The sequence below is a fragment of the Cephus cinctus genome, unplaced genomic scaffold (genome assembly GCF_000341935.2).
Source record: "Cephus cinctus unplaced genomic scaffold, Ccin1 Ccin1_scaffold0597, whole genome shotgun sequence".
NCBI classification, from domain to species: Eukaryota; Metazoa; Arthropoda; class Insecta; order Hymenoptera; family Cephidae; genus Cephus; species Cephus cinctus.
In genome coordinates, this window is record NW_014333243.1 from 26,791 (window position 1) to 51,217 (window position 24,427).

A 24,427-nucleotide genomic window follows, 5' to 3' on the forward strand; every position below is an offset into this window, starting at 1 on the left:
ACCCCACGTCAGCCCGTTTCCCAATATAATCAAGTCCCGGTGGGTTGCATGAGCTTCAGGAGAATTCGAATGGCTAATCTGTTATCTGCGATTCGAGTAGACCTTCAGGGTAGATGGATTTGAATTTCTTATTTTTAGAAAAGTCGATCAATGTCTCTTGATATAAGATTGCGATACAAATTGGGACAGATGAATATATAAATTTGATATTATTGAAATTTCTTTTATTTCAATCAAGAATATCCACAGTTCATTTGTCACGAAGAAAATTGAAATACAATAAAGTACCTTAATATATCGATACAGTATCGCTGTAAGAATACACAAATTTTGGATACTGTGTACATCATTAACTTTTTGGCCGACTTATGTGTGTTGAAAAAAAAAATCGATTTGCTCCAGCCTTTATATCAAATTCGCAAAAGAAATTTTTTTTTTAATTTTCATAATGGCGATACTCTCGACAGTTCTCGAGAACTCTGAAGCTTTCTTTCTATGCCGTATATGCTCTAACGTCTAGGCTTATATACATATGTGTATAGGGGACTATATACTACACAGAAAGAGTGCGAGGTTTGTCCCTGTAGTATATATAGATATATATAGTACCATGCCTTTGTACAGATCTCCTCGAGGATGCTGATATTCTCGGAAATAGCCGAGGCGTTAAAGTAAAATCCAGGATTACGAAATGAGAGCAGCACTACCGGTATCAGTAACCATATAGACACTGCTGACAGCGTCAGAGAAGCATAGCAGCTGTTGGAAAGAAAAAATCCGAGTAAATTGGCGCAGAGGCGTTAAGATTGAAATAGGCCGTCTAAATAAAAAGAAAGTCTGAAATGAACGAGCATCCATTTAGAAAGTAGGCAGGGAGGTAAAGCCGTTAACATTCTCGCGGTTCTTCAAGGGTCCCACTACGTAATTACCCCTAGGTAATGAGGAAAACCTAATTCCGTTAACCCATATATATACGGGGACGAGAACCCTTGAGTTGGTAAAAGTCGCATAAACTTAGCCATGATGAATTTTTAAAATTATCTTGTCATTAAGTGAAACAATTTCATAGGAATCATGAAATGAATAAATTTTCGCTAATAGCGTTATAGTATGAACATGTACTATGGATATACCTATAAGTCGTATGGCCCGATACATGATATAGATATGTTTTACCATGTTATATCATTATACGAGATATCTACGTATACGCACCAAGGGTGGCGCCACTATCGATCGTAAAATAGCAGGTGCAGCTAGGCTAAGGCAAAGTGTTATGTAATATTCACATGTTAGCCAAAGTAGGAGGGTGGCTCACAACCCTCTTCCTCTCGTCCTTACACTCACGCCTTTGAATTCGCGAAAACAATTGTTATGCCGGGAAGAAAGCCGATACCGTTGGGAAATCAAGTGGTTATATTTATAACGCGGTGTGCCGAGGGCCATCGAATGACTAGTTTTATTTTTAGCCGCAGGAGCCGCCACTTACGCTATAGGAACGTAACTTTCCCTGTTATTTCTTTCTCCCTTATCCTCCCCCACTTTCTTTCTCACTTTTTTAGACCCTGTCTCCCATAGCTTTTCTTACCTCTCTGTCCTTTTTTTTTATTTTTCCAACCTACACCCTCGTGTCGAGTTCTCAGAATTGGACCGTGTTGCTGTTAAATTACGAAAATCCCAGGAGAAAAATCTCTCACGCGAATTTCATACGTTTCGGTTACACTTTGTTTTCTTCTCTTTCCTCTCGATTACTATTAATGGAAATCAGGGACTGAGACGTTGAGATATTCGACACTGGGTTTTCTTTGCGTTTGTTATTGCTACCCCCAAAGAATTCTTGACTTCGAATGCGAATTACGTGTATTCCACCGTTCAGAATTTTTGTATTTCATTAACCTGCCTAGTAACGATTTTCAAGTATGGAAACTGTTAAGCACCTACGAATTCAAATTTCGAAAGTTCAATTATCATAGAAGCCAGTTGAGTTCCCAGTACTGAATATCTGTATCTGACTGGAATAATTCTATATCACACTAATCATGTTAACGCTAATGCTACCGTCTACCAAATTGTACTTCATTGCGTTTCACACGAACACTTTGCCTAAAACATTTTAATCTACTCTCATACATACTTCACGTGTATTATCAGCAGAATGAATATACATATATATCATATATGGTGAATCACACTAATTTAACAATTTATACTAATTTTATATACTGATTAACGTCGAACGTAGAATGGACTATGATCCACTATGTCGATCATCACTTGGCTTAAGGTACCTTCCAACGGACGTTATCACGGTTTGCTGTGTCTAGACACAGTCAATTGCAAGTCAATTGCAGTAGGTCTCAGCTACTTCCATAACTGCAACGTAATATATAGCGAAGTCTAACAAATGATCATACCCCTCCATAGCAGTTTAAAGAATTATGGTCTGATAGATCCAGTATACTTTATTTTATGCTTACGGAATATATTCAAGCGTCCTAAGACCAATGCATAACTTTTAGCATAGAACTATAAAGTGTGGTTTCGATCTTTCTCTTACAGCCATAAAAATTAATAGAGACTTTTGCAACTGTTATAGATATAGATTTATAAAAGTTACAAAAACACTTTAAATTTGTTCCAAACTCCCTTTACGCTGCGAAATAACTTAAAAATAATTTATACAGGACTTCCTATGACGTAAATGTTCTACAATTTTATTTTCCTTTGGTCTATAGGTATTACGAAGAAACATTTACCGTCCTGTCTTTTCAACTGATACTTAACAATCAGAATCCTGGTTTATTGTGAATACAATATTGTTGGGCAATGAGCAAAGCTACAAAGGTTGTCCAGAGATACACAGATTATACAATGGATTGAGTTGGATGGACTTATGGGTAAAATATACCGTGGTTCATTTAACATGTATACCGCTCCTCAGAAAGTTATTCACAAAAACAACGGAAGTTATGAAATTACATAACAAACACTAAGACATGGGGTGCCATCTGGACAAATGAGAAGGAATTCACTCACTAATGAAGCTCGTTCGACGTCAGCTCATCGGACGAAGGAACCATACTCACTAACTCGACAATCCCAACCGCTTGATTAAATTCTTCTGACTTTTTTCACCCCATTGTGTCACCGGCGCCATTTTCTCCCTCGCGGAAGCAGATTATTCGAATTCACCCTCCAGCCAGATGATCACAATGGATTTCACCCATCTATACTGCTCTTACTTCCTAGGAAACATTTCGACCCTTTCCGATTACTCCTCTGCGAATGGTTAGTAAAGTCGACTAATTTATATCGATCGATGATTACTTACCGTCAATTACCCAATGTAAAATAATAATTGTCGTGTTACGCAATATGTATTTTACGCATGGTATATCTGATATAATAGCAAATTTTTTGTAGGGAGGATTCAAAAAAAACTCAGTGATTTTCTTCCGTCGTCAGCCATTTTCTTTTCTTACAATAACGTAGTAAAAAAAAACGTCTGTTCGGAGAATAAAGGAACTAAGAGGATAACATGAGAAAATTTGTTATCGAATCTCAGAGACAAGTCAGGTCTTGGCGAGGAGCCATAACTATTTAAACTTGGAAGCAAACGTTCGATTTCGCGAAAGTTAACACGAATGAAGTATAATGGGAAAAGTCAGTGTACTATTTATCGCGATGCCTCACAGATTAATCGCACGATTAAAGTTTCAATAATTCTCTCAACATCACGTTTATATAAGAGAAATCATCGTATTAATATTAATATTAAGAATACTATGTATATACTATTATATACTTATACATTCATTCTTATCAGTCGTTATCAATGCTTGAAAACTGCCTTATTCCATATCAATAGTATCAAAATTTAAAATCACCATGATGAAGAAATCAAAGAAAATATGTGACTTTTTTTTCTAACACTGTGAAGCGATCTACGTCTGTCAGTAGATATGACAAATGTCCTTCTAAATCATAAAAATCTAATTAATAGATGGATCAAACAACGGACGTAAATAGTGGAAGCTAAAAATATAGTTAATTTATGATTGCCAAAATTGCCATTACCATTGTCCTATATAAAATGATGGAGAACCAATAATATACGAATAGTCGTTTACCGGAAATAATGTTACGTAATCTATTGTAATTTCACGATAGTCATTTCAGATCCTCGTACAATTTTATGCTTACTGCTTACCACATAGACGATGCCCGTGTTACTTATTGTCTGCCACCAGTACGCGACAAAGCCGTGGCTTTACGATCGGCCCTAAACTCGAAAAGTATTTTGGATTCTGGAAAGTTCGAGAATTCCGAAAGAGACTAAATCCTCAAAATCTCAGTAATATTCTTGTCTCACCAACTGGGCCATTTGCTGACTCAAGAAGGAGTTCCACCATGACGTAACCTTAAGGTTCACCCAAGCACGATTGCTGGCTTCATTTTAGCTTCTTACCTCATCGCCATTTTAATTTTCAGCTCACTTCCTCATGGCCACGATATCTTTAAATTTTGATGGGCATCCCTCGTCCTACAAGATTCTCATACATCGCCATTCCGCAAATGGGAAAGGGTGTCAGAGTTACTCAAGTGGAAACCGAAGGTAACTGCAATGGATTTTCCTATTGTGTGACGTGAAAGCGGCAGTTCTCTATTCGCAAGCTTAATAGCTTTGAAAGAGCGGGATCTTCTCTTTATCTATTTTTTCTTTGAAAGCGTATCAGCTTCTTCAACCCTAGGTGAGATTTTCCCTCCTTTACGATATCGGCGCTTTGAAAACTTTCGAAATCTCTCTTTATCCGGAAACTGTATATATGTATATATTACTATCGTAATTTTCAAAATATCACCAATCGTTTTTCTACAGAAAGCGCTTTTATAAGCTTTCATATAGTCCAATCACTGCTCGATTTTAATCAACTTTCCAATTAGCCTTTCCCTTCTCTTATTTTCCACATAATAGAAACAGCAGTTGTATACCCAGTGCTACCTACCAACCTAACCTACCGGTACCTTACCTACAGCTATATATACTTACAGGAAACATTCGGTTCTTTTCTATTCTGTGTCCAGAACGCTTATCCACTCGTACAATCTGGTAGGTTGGACTGTAATGCACTTACGCGAGTCTGCAGTATCCAATAGAAGGAAAAAGCTCAAGTGAAAGAACCAGAAGAGAATCTCTCTTAACAAGTGTTCAAGAGAGTGGCAGACGCTTTTGAACCTTTCCACCACTGGACTACATTGGCCACGTGTATACACAGTGGTAAACATATATAGATATATATACATATGCCCACTATGGTCAATCGCACGTATTCTCCTTCCCACTTTTAGCAAAGAATGTACGTGTTTATCTAAAAGATTTGTACCCGGATTTGAACAGTACTTCCGTACACCCAACTGAATGTCAAATACCCAGATAGACATCTATGATTAAGCACAACGTTCAGCAAGGCTGTATGTCTTATGAGTGCTCGCCTGACAGTGATATTTGCTCAATTACACGATGACATAAAAATGTCACATTGATCGCCAATGTTCCTTACGTGTGTGTTAAAAAGGAGATCAATATTATCTTACTTATAATTTATCAAAATATAAAGCAGGTATGGTTTACGTTTACCCTCATAGGATGATGAAAAACATTTTTATTATACGTGAGATATGAAGCAAATGTGACGTATCACAATAAGAACAACTTTTCATCGTGCTATGAGGTAAACTTAAACCATACCTACCATATATTTTGACAGAGCATATATAAAATAGTATTTCTCTTCTTTAGCACGACGAATAGAGCATCACACGTAATCGACATTGACGATTATGTTGCCTTCTTATGCCATCATACTACTTAGCATATTTCACTGTTAGGCGAGCACTCATAAGACACATAACCTTGCTGAACGTTGTATTTAATCAGAGAAGTCTAACGAGAGAACGTATTGTATATATATAATATATTCTGCAATATATTCTATAATACAATATGTTCTCTGGTCTAACCGAGTGCCGATTGTCAATCCTGACTATGACCACTAGCGCCACTAGCGGAAATCATCGGAGGCTTCCGTACCCTATCCTTTCTTTATTTTTCGTTTCGTTTCATTAAACCTCTTCTCTATCGCGAACACCTTAATAACAATTACCTTTTATTCAAGAAACCTAGAGATTGCACTCCATAGAGTGAATCCTCGGGGAAAATTAAATTCGTTTTACTACCAGTGTCTTGGTATTTCTGTTTTGCTCACACCAAACGCAATTCTGTTTTGCTCACACACAGGTCTTGCTTTGCTCGTTTCTTTAGTTTGATTACCCACTTGATGAACTTGGCCTCTTGTATCGTTACAAGAACCATATATCTATACTTAGATGCGATTATTAATGTATGTCCTGCGCAGAGGTTATCAAACATGCTGGAATAATTGGATATTAATATCTCTACTCTCAAGGGGGTTACGACCAGAGTCCATTTGGTATTGACAGATTCTAATATCCCTCGGGACCTTAAATAGGACATTAGAGATTCCAAGCCCACCACCAGCATTAAATTCATCTAGGGACTTGCTCTGTGCTATTCTGATTTACATATACGTTTGATTGTACAAGTGTTACGATATCAATTAATTATTTTTAGATCGCGTACATATCGTACGTGTCATACGTGACTTTAGGCTTTACCTAATTTTGGTATTTACACTGATTGGTAGTACGTATACGATATCATAGACCCGTAGGACTCTCTCCGTAGACCCTGTGCTACTGCATACCGGTAGTCCAGACTGCATCCTTAATTGCATGTTTACGCCGGTAGTCAGGTCGCGACACAAGACTGTAATTTCATCGCGAGAGTCGGTACGTGTTCTGGAGTGTATTTTACTAGAGTCGTGCTTGCGATGCGGATTAACTATTAAAGGAAATAGTCTCGGGTCTGTTTATCCAGGGAACATGGTTTACGTAGTTGCGCGAACGCGTTTGAATGTTTAATGGCATCTACCTAACACCAATCTGCAAAATCGTGGTACAGGACGGGTGAATGAATTTAGCTTGATTTTCACCGAACGGGATTCGTTAAAGTGGAACAAAGTTCGATGCGTTGAATAGCTGAGCGTGTAGCTAAATTCACGGGGATCTTTAAATTTGCCATTTTATTGCCATTTGCCATTATATATATATATATAAATTTATAACTGTGTAGTAAATACAGCTGAATATATATATATATATATATATATATATATATATCATTAGGGCATATATATACATATACGTCATTAGGGCGTGAATAATTTCGTTATCAAAAGCCTCCCGGCGCTTTTGCAACTATGGAAATGCAAAAGAGCCTGGAACAACTTCGAGACGCAAATTTCATCTGAAAGTTAAACTTTCAAGCTTTCTTCTGACCCCAGGACTTCCATTGAGTTATTTCAATATTACCCGTTATTAAATTCTCAGCGAACGACCATAATTCCCCGCGCGTTTTTCAGGTTTCGACAATATTCAAGAAATTTCGAGAAACGTAGGTTCTTCATGTGAACCATCATTATTCAAAGGCGAGGAAGGTCTTCCTAAACAACTTTGGATATTTTTTTTCCATTCATTCCTTCCCTTACATCTTGCTTCAAAGTAACAAAGCAATATCCAACTGAATTGAATAATAGAAATATTATGACGGAGTCGACATTTTCCTGTCTTGCTGAAGAATGTTTACGGAGATATTCCTGTATCGAACCAGCCAGAATATCATCAAAACATTTACCCATGAAATTGAATACGAGACTGTATATTCGATGCTGTCCTATTTTTTTATTCTCCCATTTTATCTTGTTTTTTACAGTCAGCACGTTTCGCACTTTGTATATCTTCTTGTTTTTACGAACCCAATGGCATTATGCTCGTTGAAGGAAAATTTACTGAGCTCCGATTCCACGTATGTAGATATACGTTCACATGTGAAATGTGAAAGTGTAATTATGAGGACGTGTGACACATAACGAGCCGATGTGTTTTTTTCTTTAAAAAAACTAAACCTTGAGACATGTGGCATTGGAGTTCTACCCTAGTCTAACCTAACGAAACCGTTTCTTAGCCCATCACAACTCCGAGTGTCTAGCATGAAATTTTTTTTGAAAATTCGATGTGAGTGCCGCTTTATCGTCCTGGCATTATACCTTACGTATCAAGATGCTATCAGGACTGTCTTGAGAAACACAGAGTGTTCTCATAACTGCCAATACTCAAGACAGAAAGTTCTAAGAACTACCTCTTCTTAAAAAATATATACAATATACACACGCATAACTACTCTCTTACTTCGTCCTGAGAAATAAGCTAACTCTGACTCGACTAGAAAGACGTAAAAGAATCCAGACAAAGGAATCAAGACTCAATCGCGAAAGGACAATTTTTACTACACTTTCCTTTCTTCTCCCTTTTCCAGGCACCGTAAAACCGCACGAGCTAGGAATACCAATAACACACGTCGTCAAGACGATAAAAGCAAAATTACACAGAAAGTCAAGTTTCCGTGACGTAACTCCTCCGTGAGTTTCAAGCACGAGTGTGTCCAAGGGACGTGATAAGATAACCAGTCTCCGTAACTATACATTCCATAACTTGATAATAAATAATAAATCAGCGACATAGATAGTAAAGTGTAATTACACAAAAATATCAGAAAGAAATAAAAGATTGTAGAGATTGCTATGAAATAATTTTATCTCAAAGATGTTCGCGCTACATAAATAGAATATGCAGTGAGAAACTTAAAATTGTTTGTCTTACCTGAGAGCGAAATTACACCAGACTCTCGCCAATAACAACGGAGTGTCTGCTTCGTTGAGAATAATGGCAACAATATGAATAAAGTCTAGAAACGATTTGTATGAAATCAAAAAGTTACCTTGAGCCAGAATGACGTTGGTTACATCAAGTCTGGGAAAGAGCGTATGTCTACAAAGTGAGGTTAGCTTTCGAAAGCGACACAGAAATCCGGCCAATACTATTTATCGAAGCAGATAACTTCGCGACGCCATTTTTCTCCTTTATCTTTCATTCCGTCGTCCTTCATCATTCGCTATCCTTCTCTGTCTGACCTTTGGTAACCTATCACTTTGCACTTACTCCGGCCCCGTATAACCGAGGATTAATTCGATTATGCGTAGTACCTAGCCCAGACTGAGTAAGCGCTACACGGCCAGGTTAGGAGCATTAAGTAAACCCCTATCTTGTCCCCAGGCAAGTTTTAAGATACTCCGCGGGACATTTGAATTATGTGATCTTAAATTACACGTATAACCACAAGGATTTAGACTTACCTAGTACCAACATACAGTATTAGTAACTCCTACAGGGTTGAAATCAGATACGCTGTATATATCTATGTTATCGAAACTCGAATTAATAAAACAAACGTAAAAATATGATGCCATCACTCGGAGTTGTAAATTTCATTCAAACTTGCTTCAATCAGATTTCGTTTGATCGATCGACGATAATACCTATATTTTTTTCACGAGATTCCCATTCCAGATTCGCGTAAATAATCGTGGCAATTTACCTTGCTGTTCATAACGAGGTAGTTCAAGTCAGATAAAAAATTGAGGATCGTTCCCAGAGGGGTGAATTTTATCCGGAACGGACAGCAGGACTCATTAGGCTGTAACTAATTTAGAAATTCGATAAAATTCGTTCAGGATAATTATACCGAATGGTTTCTCATTGGCTGATCCTTCGTCAAATGTCAAGGATAAAAGAAAAACTCTTTCCGAGAAACATTATTGGGTTGCGTAGGAAATTAAAGAAACGAGATTCAAGGGTATAGAAAATATTTTTACGAAATATATTACCTCGAATCAATTACCTGTTCTCTTTCTACCTTTTATAAATATTGGAATCTGAAATACATAAATGATAAAATATTATAATTATATAAGCTTCAAATGTTCAATCCTACATTCTACATTGCCTTGCGCGAAAAATCACACGTGAAACTTCCTCGCGATTACAAAGAATCGGGGAGGCTTGTAAAACGAACCACGAGAGCTTCCACGAATGACTCGAATTATATGCAGCTGGAAACACGAGCAGGGATGCAACTATACAACTACAACATTCGAGGCAGTAATGGCTGTACTAATGCGACCAAGTGCATTTGCGTTTATGTCCTGGCTGGTATCTTGCGTAATGTATACTATGCCCGTAGACTTTTATTCTACTTCAGCTACAACTCTCGCTACCGTGACTACAATTAATTTTTAATTTTTCAATGCAAAAAAAAAATAAATAATTCATAAACAAGAATTGTGAATAAAGTTGAAATACATTAATTTACATCAATTTGATTAATGGAACCTACGTGATCCTATGGGCCTGTGACAATAATAAAATCAATCGTGCAATATTTTTTCCAGTCACGTAACGTCCACAAAAGAAATTAATGATTTCACTCGAGCAATCAGATCGTAAAATAAATTTCGAAATCACTGCTGTTCGTGATTGTTTCAACAATATTTCTTAAAACATCCGGACATCGTCATCTGATTAATATTACACGAAATATATCTGTATATAGGGGATAAGAGCAAGACGAGATTGTACGGCGGCCTTAAAGAGAGAATAGAGACGTATACAATATACCAACCCATCCCGCAAGAGAGAACTTGGCTCGAGTCCTATACTAGCCTGTTATCAGGTAGAGTATATAACACGCTGACAGGAAATGAAGCCAATAACTCCAGGATCCCTGTGGATACTCGGGGTACAGGGGATACGATGGATGTACATTACCGAAACAGAACATATTTATAGTCGTGATGTTTATCAAAAATATAACAGCCCCACAGTTGATAATGGTTAAATTTAAGAATGGAGGGGCATTCGACTAAATTTATTACAGCGTTATTCATTTCAAATGATAAAAAGACACAAAGTCATACGAGTACCGATTCAAACGTTATTTTAGTCAAAAGTTTCATCAATGAAAGCGTCCTCCGTGAACGGGAAAATTCTAGAGTAATGAAAAACATGTTTTTGTACTTTATTGTTTTACTCAGAGATGCCTGTATAGGTGCAATGTACAGCAGGGAAATGAAGCCAATAACTCGAGGGACACCGGTCTCGCAAACCACAATCTATGTACAATTTCTTATATATATATCTATAGACTAACATACATGCACTTATATACACATGCGAACACACATATGCTTCTGAGCTATCTACGACTTTATTGGATCTCGGGACTCCTGCCTGTCCGAAAGCCAACACATTTATTAATATCGCAAGCACTGAAGGAAATTTACAATTTTTCTATATACACAAATACGTGTAATATCTGTAGTATATATATTTTTTTACCTGTAATTGATCAGTCGGAATAATTATAGGAAATATTATTGCGTTCGCGCCTATTCACAGCATATAGATGAACACCTTTTACGATCCTTGTATAACAAAATTACTGTATTAATCCTTTGCGGTGGTATGTCTACTCTCAGCCACCACAACAAGAAACCGTACTAATCTAAAACTAAAGTTGTCAAAAGAATTAATAAATCTTGTTTTTTTTTTCATAATCTTGCATGTTATGTATTACTGCTTTTTCAACGGAAATTAATTCCGACCAGTACGACACCCATAACCAACTTTAATACGTCCGAAAAGAGTTAAACACCATGGCACAAAGTACCCGGAACACTGATAGATAGCGACCTCCTGGCTTTATGGTCCCAGTGGACTCGCGACAAGGGCTTATACTTGCTGTTAGTAATTTCGGAACACCCTTTACATCGATATAGTCTGCATGGTGAATCGAGGAGCAATATAAATACGAATGCAGCTGCAGCTGCGAGTTGGCGTGTATCGAGATGAAATATTGGAAAACTGTGCCCATGCATTATGGCCAATATTCGGTTCAATAAGTCCCGTCGACGCCGCGGCGACTCGCGTACCTATGCACCGGCCATAACGTACGTCGATGTAAAGGTAGGAAAAGTTTGTTCGGTGTTAACGAACTAAAAGGGGTTGCTGGATCCACGAGAGCAAGTTTAGGATCTCGACCCAATTTATCCCCATCGAGTAGCTTTAACTTATCAATATGGAAGTGAAATATTAGCTTCCCTTCTTCTCTATAACTTTCGTCCCCTTTTCACTACTTCACACCCTATTTCACTGGTATCTGCGTATAATTCAATTTCCAAATTACTTACAACCGGAATTAATAGCCATTCGCGCCAATGACGATGAGTCTTGCTAGGAATTATTTTTAGCCGAAGAGCATCATTGCTATGGACGACTAATAGTAATTAGAGATAACACAAGGAGCGTAATTACAAGTGGGGATGATGGTACTTTGGCGAGAGAGAATTTACTTAGTAAATTTTTCAACATAACTGGTCCAGCACTGTCATCCGTCAATTGCGCGATTCATCTTCAATGATTTTCAAGTGACCTTGTAAACCTCGGATGACCTCGCTCGAAAGGCACGATCGTAACTCGTCCCGGTTACTGTCTTACCGCCGGTTTGCTACTCGGGAGAAAATGAGATCTGAGCAAGAAGGGAAAGAGAGTTTACAAGAGTTAATTAAACGTTGAGCCAAGGCTTAATACCGATCTCGAATATTCAGCGTGACGTAGAATCCGAATTTTGGATAGGCTTTAACGAAAGAATTTAAAGACCTCGACGAAGTGAACGATAAATAATATCAGAACGTGCACCATCTGTATACCTTCACGTCCAAAAACATAATCTAAATCTACTGAATCTACCAAAATCAATTGAACCCACAATAATTCCACAAAACAGCCATATTTGCGGTTTATATTGAAATTATCAATTTGCCCATTGTCAGTTTTGCTCGACATGTAAAACTGCACGTAACCATATTTCTCATAGCAGTTGAATTTTTTTTACACGAAGTAAATTATGCGCATACGTTAACCCTACTTTTCTCTTTCATTCTGGAGGACGTTCTCAAGATTCTTATGGCTTTTCCGAAGTACGAGGAACTTACGTATATAAACTTACGTCAGGGGTGAAATCCAACGGAAAGGAACTCGTGTTCGCTGATGTGACGACGTCACGTTCCAGGTTGGATTCCAAATTTGTGAGATATACGTGACGGCCCCACAAGTTAAGCAACGGGTTCTTGAGAAGGACGGTTGTTATAGATGTCAGAAACAATACGTTTTCGAATATCCCATAAAATCTGTCAAAATAAAATGACAAGAGGCGTGTTTGTTTTATCGTGTTGTGTTTATCGGGTCTATATTCCAATAGACATTTACGTATGAGTTACTTACGTATACAGAAGCATAATAATCTATTGCGAGATATTCCTTGGAGTTTTCTTCGTCCTTATGCCAAAGGAGCACTCAGACCCATCTTCGGTACTCCAGGTACTTCGCGTGAAGCATCAACGGTGTCTCATTGAATTACCAAGGCGCTTGCTGGATGGATCTAATCAAACACCTACCCCGTTGGTTCCATTCTCCATAATATCGCGCGGTCTGTAACAGGTGTCCAGAAGAATCATAATAATTCATCAGTCTCCTCTCGACCCTAAAAAAAATAATTACGTTTTTAGTTAAGCTCGATAAAAGTCATTAAAAAAAAAGATTCACTTTGACCGATGGTAAACTGAGCTGTAAGGTCGATCCAGTCTTAAGCCGACTCCTCACGATATATCGAATTTCCTCTCTAACCGTTCTACAGGTACAACGCTAAGGTTGATTAGGGCTCAAAAACGGTACCCAGAAATGATAATGACCCTAGCTATCGGCTAATTTTCTTTGAAAGGACTCCTACGTAAAACCAAATAGATCTCTGGTGCGTGGGTGCGTACAAAGATATATATGTAACTAGAGAGCCTTCTCATTATTGGTCGGCGGTTTCCGGCCAAGAGTTTCGGTTGGCTACGGCACTTGAAACTGCGATCAATAGCTAAGTAAATACAAGCGTTTCTTATGCTCCATTATGTTAGGCAAACACAAATATCTCTATCTCCATCTTTCTCACTGTTCAGTATCGATTCATTTTGAAATTTCTTTTTCGACGTTTCCCCAGAAACACAAACAAGCCTATCGCAAGTGATCTTTACTAAGGCACCTTGAGCACCGGCGAATTGTTGATGCATTTGATCTTATGAAAACCGATCGTCGGGCTTGATCCAACGAACATGAAGTGTGTTCCTTTGCATATCCAAAGGTTTTAGACATGATTCTAGAGGGTATCCAATGGTGTGCAGGGAGCTGCTACTAAACTTATTGTTTTTCGCATTTTGTCTATTAGACGAATCGTTTTATTAAATAGATGAAGTCGAATAATCTATACATACCTTTTGTATATCTTTATATATCAGCAAACTATAGCTATACAATTAATGTATTTCAACTCCCGTTCGACATCGGTGGAAACAAAATCATACGTGATCGCACTAGTTGCTGCAACTCACTATTTCGTGGAGTGCAGCTTTCGTATAATATAACTTTCTGGATTTTTTAGAAATTATAGAAAAATGACAAATAGAAATCTCCTTGAAAAAATATTGTAATGATATCATTTAGATAACAAGTAAACAACATTGATCAAATGTCAATATCCATTAGATATTGTAAATTGTATATCCGTACAATAACTATGTTTGTTATTGGATAAAACTTTATTTTGAGATATTTCATAGATATTCCTTGCTGCTTGGATAGTATATAATGTAACTTTAATATCTATCTATATCTAAGGATCTACAGATAGTACAGCGTATATCACGTGAAATGATATTGGAGGATGTCATTGTAAAATCCATATATGAAATTGGACGCGAACCAAAACTCGGAATAATCTATAGGTAGCAAAAAGGAATATCTTATGCATATAATGCTATACGTATAGTAAGAAAAGTTATTCAAGGATGCGGATTCTCTTTCTGATTACAGTAAGCAGTGAGAACGAGGCATCAGGATTGCGAGGAACTGCAGTAAGTAATGGCAACCGAGATCACATGTAGAATGTATGAAGATAGTACGGTGCATATGGATAGAGACACGTGTATGTACCTATCGAGCTGGAGAATATCCCAGAGCGCGGTAGAAAGGAAAGATTTATCGAACCAACCTCCATTCGCTTCCAATCCAATCAACTTGTTGGTTCAACAAATCTCTTCAGCAAACTAAGGTTACGAATTACAAAAAGAAACAATAGCCTCGAAATCTTTATATATAGTACCAAGCTAAATTCCTAAGCGATGCTGGTTGCCTGATTGTCCAATCTGGACGTGCATTTACTATGTGAATGGAATATTTTTCGTTAGGACCCAGCAGAGCCCAGGACGATCCTGAACAGCACACTCGAGGAACAGAGTCGCGAACAGAGATCAGGATCGTCGCAAGTTGAGGACCAGGTTGAGAATGAGAATGAAGAGAGATGCGATGGCGAGGAGGAGTACGAGGGTGAGGATGAGGAGGAGGAGCAGGATGAGTACGAGGATGAGTTACGAGCTATGGCAGAATCGCACGAGGCCATGTCCAAGGATGATAAGAGTACAGGGTCAAACTCCAGTAGTGCAGTCAGGACAAGTGCAAAGGATCAAGATAAACTTAAGATGATGAAGATGTTCGAGTCAAGGGAGAAGAGCGTGGAGGATGGCTCGGATGAAACTGAAGCATCAAACGAAGCTATTGACGAGAGCATTCTCAAGGAGAAGGACGTAGAGGTAGGATAAAGAGTCCTGACGAGGGACGTCAGTTGCTGATCGCTTTTCATTTTCAGGTTGTTCAGTTACTGAAGTACAAAAACATGCATAGGGCTGAAGAAGCGCTAGAAAAGAGGGTCGAGCAGAAGATGAAGAGAGTGCCGACTGTTAAGAAGGAGTTGAGCACCCAGAAAGAGATCAACAGTGGCAATGAAACTGAGACCGAAAAAAGATTGGATACTAAAGATATTTTTCATCAGATGAATGACGAACTCAAAAAATCTTATCACATATCATCTGAACCTTCGACATACGTTAAAGAGGTAAGCCGTACTCGATATATAGAAATTATTAATATTTAATTCGATTTCCCAAACGATTGTCTATATAAGGAGTCCCAGGATAAGTCGACGGAAAGCACGTCTAAAAAGATTTACCACGAGAAGCCCGTCTTGCAGACGAAGATCCGGGAGGATACGAAATTCGAGGACTTGGAGTCTTCATCCGAGGCTCCCCGAAAAGTTGACAAACGACAGGAGACTGTGCTACGTGACTTGGAGGCCTACCTCAGGGCGGAATACGCCGCCGAACAGAAGCAAGAAGAACAGAAGCTCCAAGAGCTAGGCGTAAGTCCATTCATGAGTTCATTATGGTTTCAGGGTTATTTCCTAATGCTCAGCTTATAAGCTCATACTTCTGGTATCTCGTCCAGCATTGGCCAACGTCCAGTGTACCGTAATTCGGGATTGGATCGCGATAAGTTTTCCAATTTTCCTGCCTCGTTCCTGGCATTGATGGCGAATTCAGAATTCAGAACTCGCAGACGTAATAAAGAGCTCCTCCAGTCGGAACGGCTCTTCTCAACCTCATTCCAGATTTGCCAAGTCCCCGACGAGAACCGCCCCTCGTCATTCCTTTGAAGTCCCAGTCACCGCGCTGAAAACTTCGACACAAAAGACCACGACTTTCGCGCTAATTGAACCTAAGAATAAAGATCGACAAGGACCAGACTGTTCCAGCAAAGGCTCGTCGACAGATTCATTTAATAAAACGGCTCTGATTTTAAATTGCTGCCGTGGCAGTGACACTTCCCTTACTCACCAATTTCCACCGTCGCACCAACCTATCCCACGAGGATTGCTAAGTTCTTTAAAAAATAAAAATCACGAGAGAAACGTCGAGCCCGCTTCCGTACCGAAACGTGTAATGCATAATGAACGCTAATAGGACAGCTAGACCCAGTGACGATGCTCTCTGGGAATTGTCGAGAAAATCCCTCTCCGGAACTACTACATCGGCTTCCTCGTTGTGTTCAGAAGCTGTAAAGCCTGCTGTTGGTTCATACCCTCTATGCTTTTACCATCCATGCCTCGAATTCTCTTCCAAATAATTGAATTCCATAGCTCTTTGCTGATTCTCTATTTCGACTAAGGGAGGGAAACGAGGTGCGAATTACGAATATTTAAGAAGAGGGATGCCAATTTAGGTAAACCTGCTCTCAGGGATGTCAAATGGGCTAAGACGGAAGTTAAAGCTGCAGGAGTGAAATAGGATTTAAAGATTTTGCGTACTTAATCGCGCGCAAGTTCGGACAGATTCCAGATTCTCGTATAAACCTCTATAACGGCTGAACCGTTAATCTATAGGGTGATGTCGGCACCAGCCTAGTCAGCGCTTCTTGGGTTAGTTGTAGGAGCCAACCGGGGAGGTCAAGAACTCTAGAAAATCATTGGAAAGATATGATGAAGTGGAACATCCCTTATGGCTTCGGCCAACCCAGCAATTTTCCAAGGAAGTGTCATAATTCGCTCATCCGTACAGAGATAACTCTTTTACTATCTTATTAGAAGTCTTAGACTTTATCGATGATCGCTAAATAACTGGAAATTCTCATGTAACGGCTACTGGAAATAAATGGATACACCCTGTTGAGGGATCTATGGCAGGATAGGCCGGCGGATACGTGCACAGGTATACGAACTGAAGGGATATAAAATGTAAAAAAGAAAACATTAAGAAAATAAGATTCACAGAATAGAGATGGTTTTGTCACGATTCTCATCAAAGTTAATTACACTTTACTCGTCCGGCAAATCAGCCTTCCTATCCTCCTCGCGTTATTTCCCATAGTCGTGATTTCATCACACGCCAATCTACTTCCTAAGTAATCCCGATTCCGAAACAATATGCTCCTTCCACATCGTCCAGTTCTACTCCTCATCTCTTGTTTACTGTACGGTGAAATACCAGGCTACCAAATAGCATAAAGGCATCCTAATAGTCATCAGATCACTTTGAAATTCCTCAAAACCCATAGGTAGTTGATAATTTATTTTATTAACCATCCCTCGTTTTTTATAATAAAATCTAGTTGAACGTTTACCAGGTTTTTTTCTCCCCTCGATTATTCAATTTATCGAGTCACTATGACAGATCATGCTTGATGTGGTATGAAATGTACATTTCGTATCCTGATACGTTGCGACGAGCGAAGCTTGAAGTCACGTTGAGACTAGAAGGGAAAATAAAATAAAAAAATTCGAAGATTTGAATTTCGGAAGAAGCTGATTTAAAGTCAAGAAAACTTCACCATTAAAGTCAAGTCTGATAAAAGGCGAGAGGCTAATTTCGTCAAATGTTTTATTCGTCTCTTTTCAGGCTCAGGAAGGCGCCCTGGCTGAAAGTCTTTTGAAGCTTCTGGTGAAGCTTGCTGAGAATCCTCGAAGATGGGAACGCGTGCACAGACTGCTCAGTAAGTTCAAGTCTATTCTATTTCAATTTCCATTCTTGGACTTTGAACCGTGCACATTCAAAGAATTTCTAAGGAATCACTCGAGAAATTCAGTGTGAAATGTTTGAGGTGACTACATCGCGACTTCGCTACGAACGGTTTCCTAACGTCTAATTAAAAATTTGCGTCACGCGGGAAAACGTCGATAAGGGTAGTTCTGGTAGTCCCCATTCTTATACTCGTCATTTAAATGCAGAAACTCTCTCACGAGGAAGCTAAATATAACGTAACTCGTTAGACAATTATTTACATTTATCACTTTACAGTTGTCGTTATACTATTTCTTTTACTATCTACAAATCAAACGTGTTAATTTTGTGTATAGCTGTTTCTAATAATAAGAAATTAGCAGTTTTCCTATTGCGAACCCTTGCGCGTTCGTTGAATAAAGGAAAAAATTCGAATTAAACTGACAATAACAAATGATTCGTTAGATAGAATAACGACTGTAATTATCCATGATAATTAATATCAATTGTATTTAGCCCAAAGGAATTTTTCATACGCGAGAATGATTAAATATCCACCATGATAGGAATAGCTGTCTAATAACTGTTATTTGGATACCTTTGCTGATTGATAGCAGAAAATATTCAGGTTAGGTTATTACTGAAATATCGATAAGCGGAGATTAATAAGCGGGAATACAGACAGCTGCGTGCAATAAAAAAAAAGAAAAATAGATATAGCATTCGAAATCTTTAAAAAGCAACGAAGAATTAATACCTTTTGCAGTGGACGTCGAGGGGGGTCTGGAGCTTTCTCGTCGAGCTTTAGAAGCGCAGAAGAGAGGATTCGACTTGAACACGATGATAAGTACATCGACGTCGACAACAACTATATCACCGATGTCGAGCACTCCGAAAAAAAATAGAAAGAAATTGAAAAAGAAGAAGAAGAAGAAGCCGCGTCAGCATCGTTATCCCATCAGTACAACAGCAATAGCAAGTACACCGTCCTTGCTTACCACAACGGAGACGCCCTGGTTGACGACGCCTATGGAATGGCGACTAGTCGCAGAGAGGTTAATTGGACCACCATGGTTATGGAATCTGCAGGATGATCCAAATGTAGCGAAAGTTCGTTTCTCGTCCAATCCACGTCTGAAACCTTCGCCGGCACGAGAATTCGGACAACAAATCCTGGACAGCAAGCAACGGGAGGAGCACAAAGCTCTGAACACCGAGCGTCAAGCACTGATGCTAGAGTCGGCACGGGAATACACGCAACCTAGACATCTTCATTATGGAAAAGTGAATACACATCAAACATTAGTACCACATCGTGAGTCCGTTTCAGGTTATGCTACCGAACGCGAGAACAGTAGGATCCGCGATTACGATCCTCCTGAGCGAAGTTATCAACGATACGGGCAGTATAGCCCACCTAGAGAATTTTCACGTGGAAGAAGTCGTGAGGAAGAATTCATCCCTCCGGAGAGTTATGCTCAGAATCATGAGTACAGGCCACCGGGTCTAGAATACGCAGCTAGTAAGAGCTGGCAGGATACTGCACAATTTAAATATGGCCGACCGAGTTGGAAAACGGATGACAGATCGGTGGAATCCGGTAAGTGGGGATGGAGAGACTCTGGTGATTTGAAGCTGTGGCCTCAGGTTGACGATTCTAGACCTTGGCAAAGTAATAGAGATTACTGGCCGCATCTTGAGGCCGATCCTGATAAGACTCGGTCACCGCAACGTGGTCATACCGAACAGCAACCTTGGGAGACGGTGGCCGGGGTAGCCAACAGCTGGCCCGGTAAACCAAGTTCACCATGGCCGACAACAGATAAAAATAAAGGATATTATAGGGAGGAATCTAGCTGGGATAAAGGTAGAAATCGATCTGAACTGAGTAGAGATGCTGTCAAGCAAAATAAGGATAAGGATAAGGGTCTAGCTCCCAAGGTCACTATGAAGTCCTGGAATAGTCTCACTTCAGATCCCGCTACATGGCCGTTTAAATTGCCCGGTACGAAACCCTGGCCTAAGGACAAGAATGGGAAATCCTACAACCCAAATGCTGATCTGGTGAGAAAGTTGGGGCTAGACAAGCAGGGAAGACTTTTATCCGATAAAGAATCAACAAGTGACTTCAAGTCTTATCAGCCCTCCAATGCGAAATACAAGGCCGTCAAGATCAGCAAGGATGTCGCTCCAAAGGTACAAGATTCCCTCAAACAGCCTGTTTCCTGGCCCCTGAAGATGACTCCTGGAAAACAATGGCCGATTAAGCCGAGCAAAGACTATAATCCTGATGTCGATCTTGTTAAAGCTTTGACCCTCGAAGATAACCCAAGATCCTGGACTGGGAACGTAGATAACAGTCGTAAAGGATGGCAAGAAAAGTCCGCAATATCACCAAAAATCCAATCAGTCGGCGCATGGGTTATGCCTGCTGATCAATCCACATGGAAACCGTATAATTTAAAGGCTCTCGATTCCTACAACAGAGACATAGAAGATGCTGGACGACGATGGCCCACGTCCGTATCCGAAAGTCAAGGAACTTGGCCGTCCAAATCGGAAGATGGACCATGGCCGTCAAAGATCACTGAGAATTGGAACAACTTTGGGAAATCCTCACCACCGGGAACTTGGCCCAAGTGGAAGCAATTTGCTTATCACAGAGTAACAGCAATGCCAGTCATGAATACAGGATCATCCATGGATGGTAGTAGATCTAGAAATGCATTTATAGCAATGTCCGCCGTGTCGCCAAAGTACAATGGAAACCAATGGCGCAAAAACGACATAGAAGAGACACCTGCACAGCAATCAATTACTGGTTCTACTGATCCAGATCATCCTAGCAGTCAGTTACGCGCAGGTATAGAGCCAGCAATATATACATGGAAAAAAGATGGCGCCTCCATCAAAAGAAATTCAACTGATGCTCTGGAGGATCAGTTAGAGGAACTCAGACGTGCAGCATCCTGGTCCCACACTGAGAATGTCAATAATATCAAAGTAAGTAGAGCTCTAGTGCATGCGTGTGATCTAATTAGCTTTTATCTCCTCGAATCCCACATAGTTTCTATATGAAGTAACATGTGAAAATCCCAAAGGACACGCGTAGCTATTTAATAGTAGACAGAAGAAAAGTCGAGGTCTACCTGTTCTCAGAATTGAATGTCCATCTGCAAGCCTTTCTCTATCCGTTCTGTCTCTTCCAGAATCGGGTGTACTGCGCTTTAGTAAGACAGTAACAAAGCCTGAAAAAGCTGTCCTCCTCTGCACTTCTTGGCTACCACGCGTGGAATCGGCAAAATCTAACTTAGCGCCTTAAAAGTTACCACGAGACTTGTCCAAGAACTTTCTAGCATATTGTAAATAAAAGTTACCCAAGCGAATCGGAGACCCTCTTTACTGTTAGTCCAACTTTCCCAACAGTACATTACGTCCGCACTCAAAGGATCCTAGTAACAGGGATCGTTAATTAAATCTACAAAAATAAATCTCTTTCTCTCAACTTTATAGTTGAGATTTCATTTCCGAGTTGTTTATTCGAGTTTAAATTTCCTAATGATGCTTGGTGTATCAACAACAAAATTCAGTTTAAACAACGTATTAAGTTTTTTATGTAGTTGCCAATTTTATTAACATACCATGGGCCGTGTCGAACATCGATGACCGACACTAAACTTTCCGTTTGACGATGAAGCAGCGGAGGATGTAAAAAGGATACTTTGCTTTTCAAAATTAAATTGGTAGCCCGGAAAAAAAAATTAGATCTGCTGAGATCAATCAGATCTAAATTTTGTCCACATCCAATCAGATCTCTTTAGATCAAATTTGATCTGATTAGATATGGACGAAATTCAGATAACGTCGAAGCTTGCGATATTGTGATATTATATTATTTTATGTCTTATGATAAATAATTATGTGACGAAATATAAGTGATATGAGTCCAGAAATCGATACGAAGTCCAATCGGATATAAGCATATCTCGTAAGATTTGGTCACGTCTAGTTATATTTGAGCCGATCTGAAAGCCAGACACGATCAAGTTCACTCAGATTTAGCTAGATCTGTCATGTCTGGTCAGGTCTGACCAGATCTGATTGAGACAAACTTCGTATCCAATCAGATCAAATTAGGTTACATTTGATTTGAACAAACCTAATCTTTTTCCCCGGACGATTTATAAAAAGAAAGAATAAATTAACTTTTAATAACATTATCCCCTATAAATAATTGATCAATATATTAAAATATTGATCAATAATCTCTCCGAGACTCAATCCAAAAAGCGGCTCCGGGCAGCTGCCCAAAGTCCGCGTATTTGTGAACAATTCTTCCTCTTCACTCGGTTTGGCAGTATCACGTGGCGTGAATGGAAAGGTCAACAAAGTTAGTTCAACTTTTAACGTGTTAATTGATCAAAGACACTAGACATTCGATCAAGACTTATTTTTGGAGCGAATCTATAAACAATGAAATATCATAGTCAAATTTTTCAAAAAAAAAAAAAGTACTCGTACCCTAAGATTTACGGGAGCCAATCTAACCAATTCACTACCCTTTACGGGCACGCACTTGGACTGTTAAAGTCATTTTATTAAATGGTATATATTCTAAAGCATATCCAAAAAAATCATAATTTTCACTTAGTACAATTCTTTTTATTTTGAATACTGTGAAATATAATAATTATTTAACATTCCTCTTTTTAATATATATCTTTTTGTATTATTACAGAAGCAATTGAACGCCATCAGCGACGCCTCAGTTTCTCTGGTATCCCATCTGGCGTCATCGGTACCATCCAATTCATCAAGTGGATCACACGCAGACAGATTGGTTACCGAGATGAAAAATCGAATTAATCTGCAGACCAATCAGGGTCAAGAAGATAAGGAATTATCAAAGAAGTAAAAGAGTCCGGACCAGAATAATAATACTTGTGAAAGCTTCGAACTCTCATTACCGATCTTCATCCGTTAAATCTTGATCGCCGGATATCGCAAAGTCCTGTAAGGCATCGTTATAGGAAAGAAAAATCGCAACGGGTTTTGCTAATAATATGGTACACTGAAAAGCACAATGATGACTAATTAAAATATAACAATAAGTATCCATCGTAATATCCTTCGCCATTTCATTGAACTGATTTGTGAGAAATGTACGCGCTATTGACTCGAATCGTTGAATCTAATGAACTTTATTCAATTAAAGACGAGAATATATATATATTTGTTAATTGGTATGCCGATCCCTGTTATATTAATTTATTCCTTAATTACGTATTTCAATATTTTTAGATATGTTTTCTTTGTTATACCGTATGGAAATGTCGAAAACATAAGAGAATAGTGTCCACCACATGTACACGTGACCAAGATACGCGTTATGTATATTTTTATTTATATCTTATTTAGCTATAAGAAAAGTAAGATTTGCCATCTAGTCATTACGATGCTTAACCAATAAGAAACAGATCCGCTCCTGGTAGATGTACAGTCACGTATAGCGTATAGCAAAAAATTCACCATTATGAACGACGAAATGATAATGATAAGAAAATAAAAGGAACATTAGTCGATAAAAACAATAAAGCACAAGCTAGAATAATAATGTGAAAAAATTTACGACACTAAGAAACGAACGGATGAAAGAGATAGTTGCTGATAAGACTCACGGCATATCAGGTGGAGTAACAAATTTTCTAAAATGAGAATGTTCGAGGAAAGATTAGATCGATGTGTAAATACAAAATATGATTGGATTATAAATCAACACTCTGTCAGTCCGTATATCATATAAACATATGAATATATGTACGACCATACGTATGAGTATATTTATAAAATAAAATCAAAAATTAAAAAATGGATCCATCTTCTTTGAAAAATTAATAAAATACGTCCTTATTGATTGTGAGCGCACAATACTATCACGAGCTTCAATCCTATTGAATATTTTA

At 38.7% G+C, this 24,427-nt stretch overlaps 1 protein-coding gene across 2 annotated transcripts; it reads left to right on the forward strand.

Moving 5' to 3' along the window:
* The first annotated feature begins 2,856 nt into the window (after window positions 1–2,856).
* LOC107269040 lies at window positions 2,857–24,337 on the forward strand. Of its 2 annotated transcripts, none has more exons than XM_025086341.1 (8): window positions 2,857–3,288; window positions 14,950–14,990; window positions 15,324–15,725; window positions 15,782–16,027; window positions 16,097–16,330; window positions 18,363–18,456; window positions 19,231–21,467; window positions 23,203–24,337. In XM_025086341.1, the coding sequence occupies exons 1-8, from the start codon at window positions 3,204–3,206 to the stop codon at window positions 23,377–23,379; spliced, it is 3,516 nt and encodes a 1,171-aa protein (XP_024942109.1). In that variant the 5' UTR covers window positions 2,857–3,203; the 3' UTR covers window positions 23,380–24,337. The 2 variants fall into 2 exon arrangements, with proteins under 2 accessions (XP_024942109.1, XP_015597942.1); XM_015742456.2 differs by lacking the exon at window positions 2,857–3,288 and adding an exon at window positions 4,561–4,615.
* Window positions 24,338–24,427: the final 90 nt, after the last annotated feature.

Excerpts from the sequence above, each read along its gene's own strand:
- LOC107269040 (XM_025086341.1), top strand. The coding sequence starts at position 3,204 with ATGATCACAATGGATTTCACCCATCTATACTGCTCTTACTTCCTAGGA. Across the intron at positions 16,028-16,096 it reads CTTCGACATACGTTAAAGAG|GAGTCCCAGGATAAGTCGAC; the intron begins GTAAGCCGTACT and ends TGTCTATATAAG. Across the intron at positions 21,468-23,202 it reads AGAATGTCAATAATATCAAA|AAGCAATTGAACGCCATCAG; the intron begins GTAAGTAGAGCT and ends GTATTATTACAG.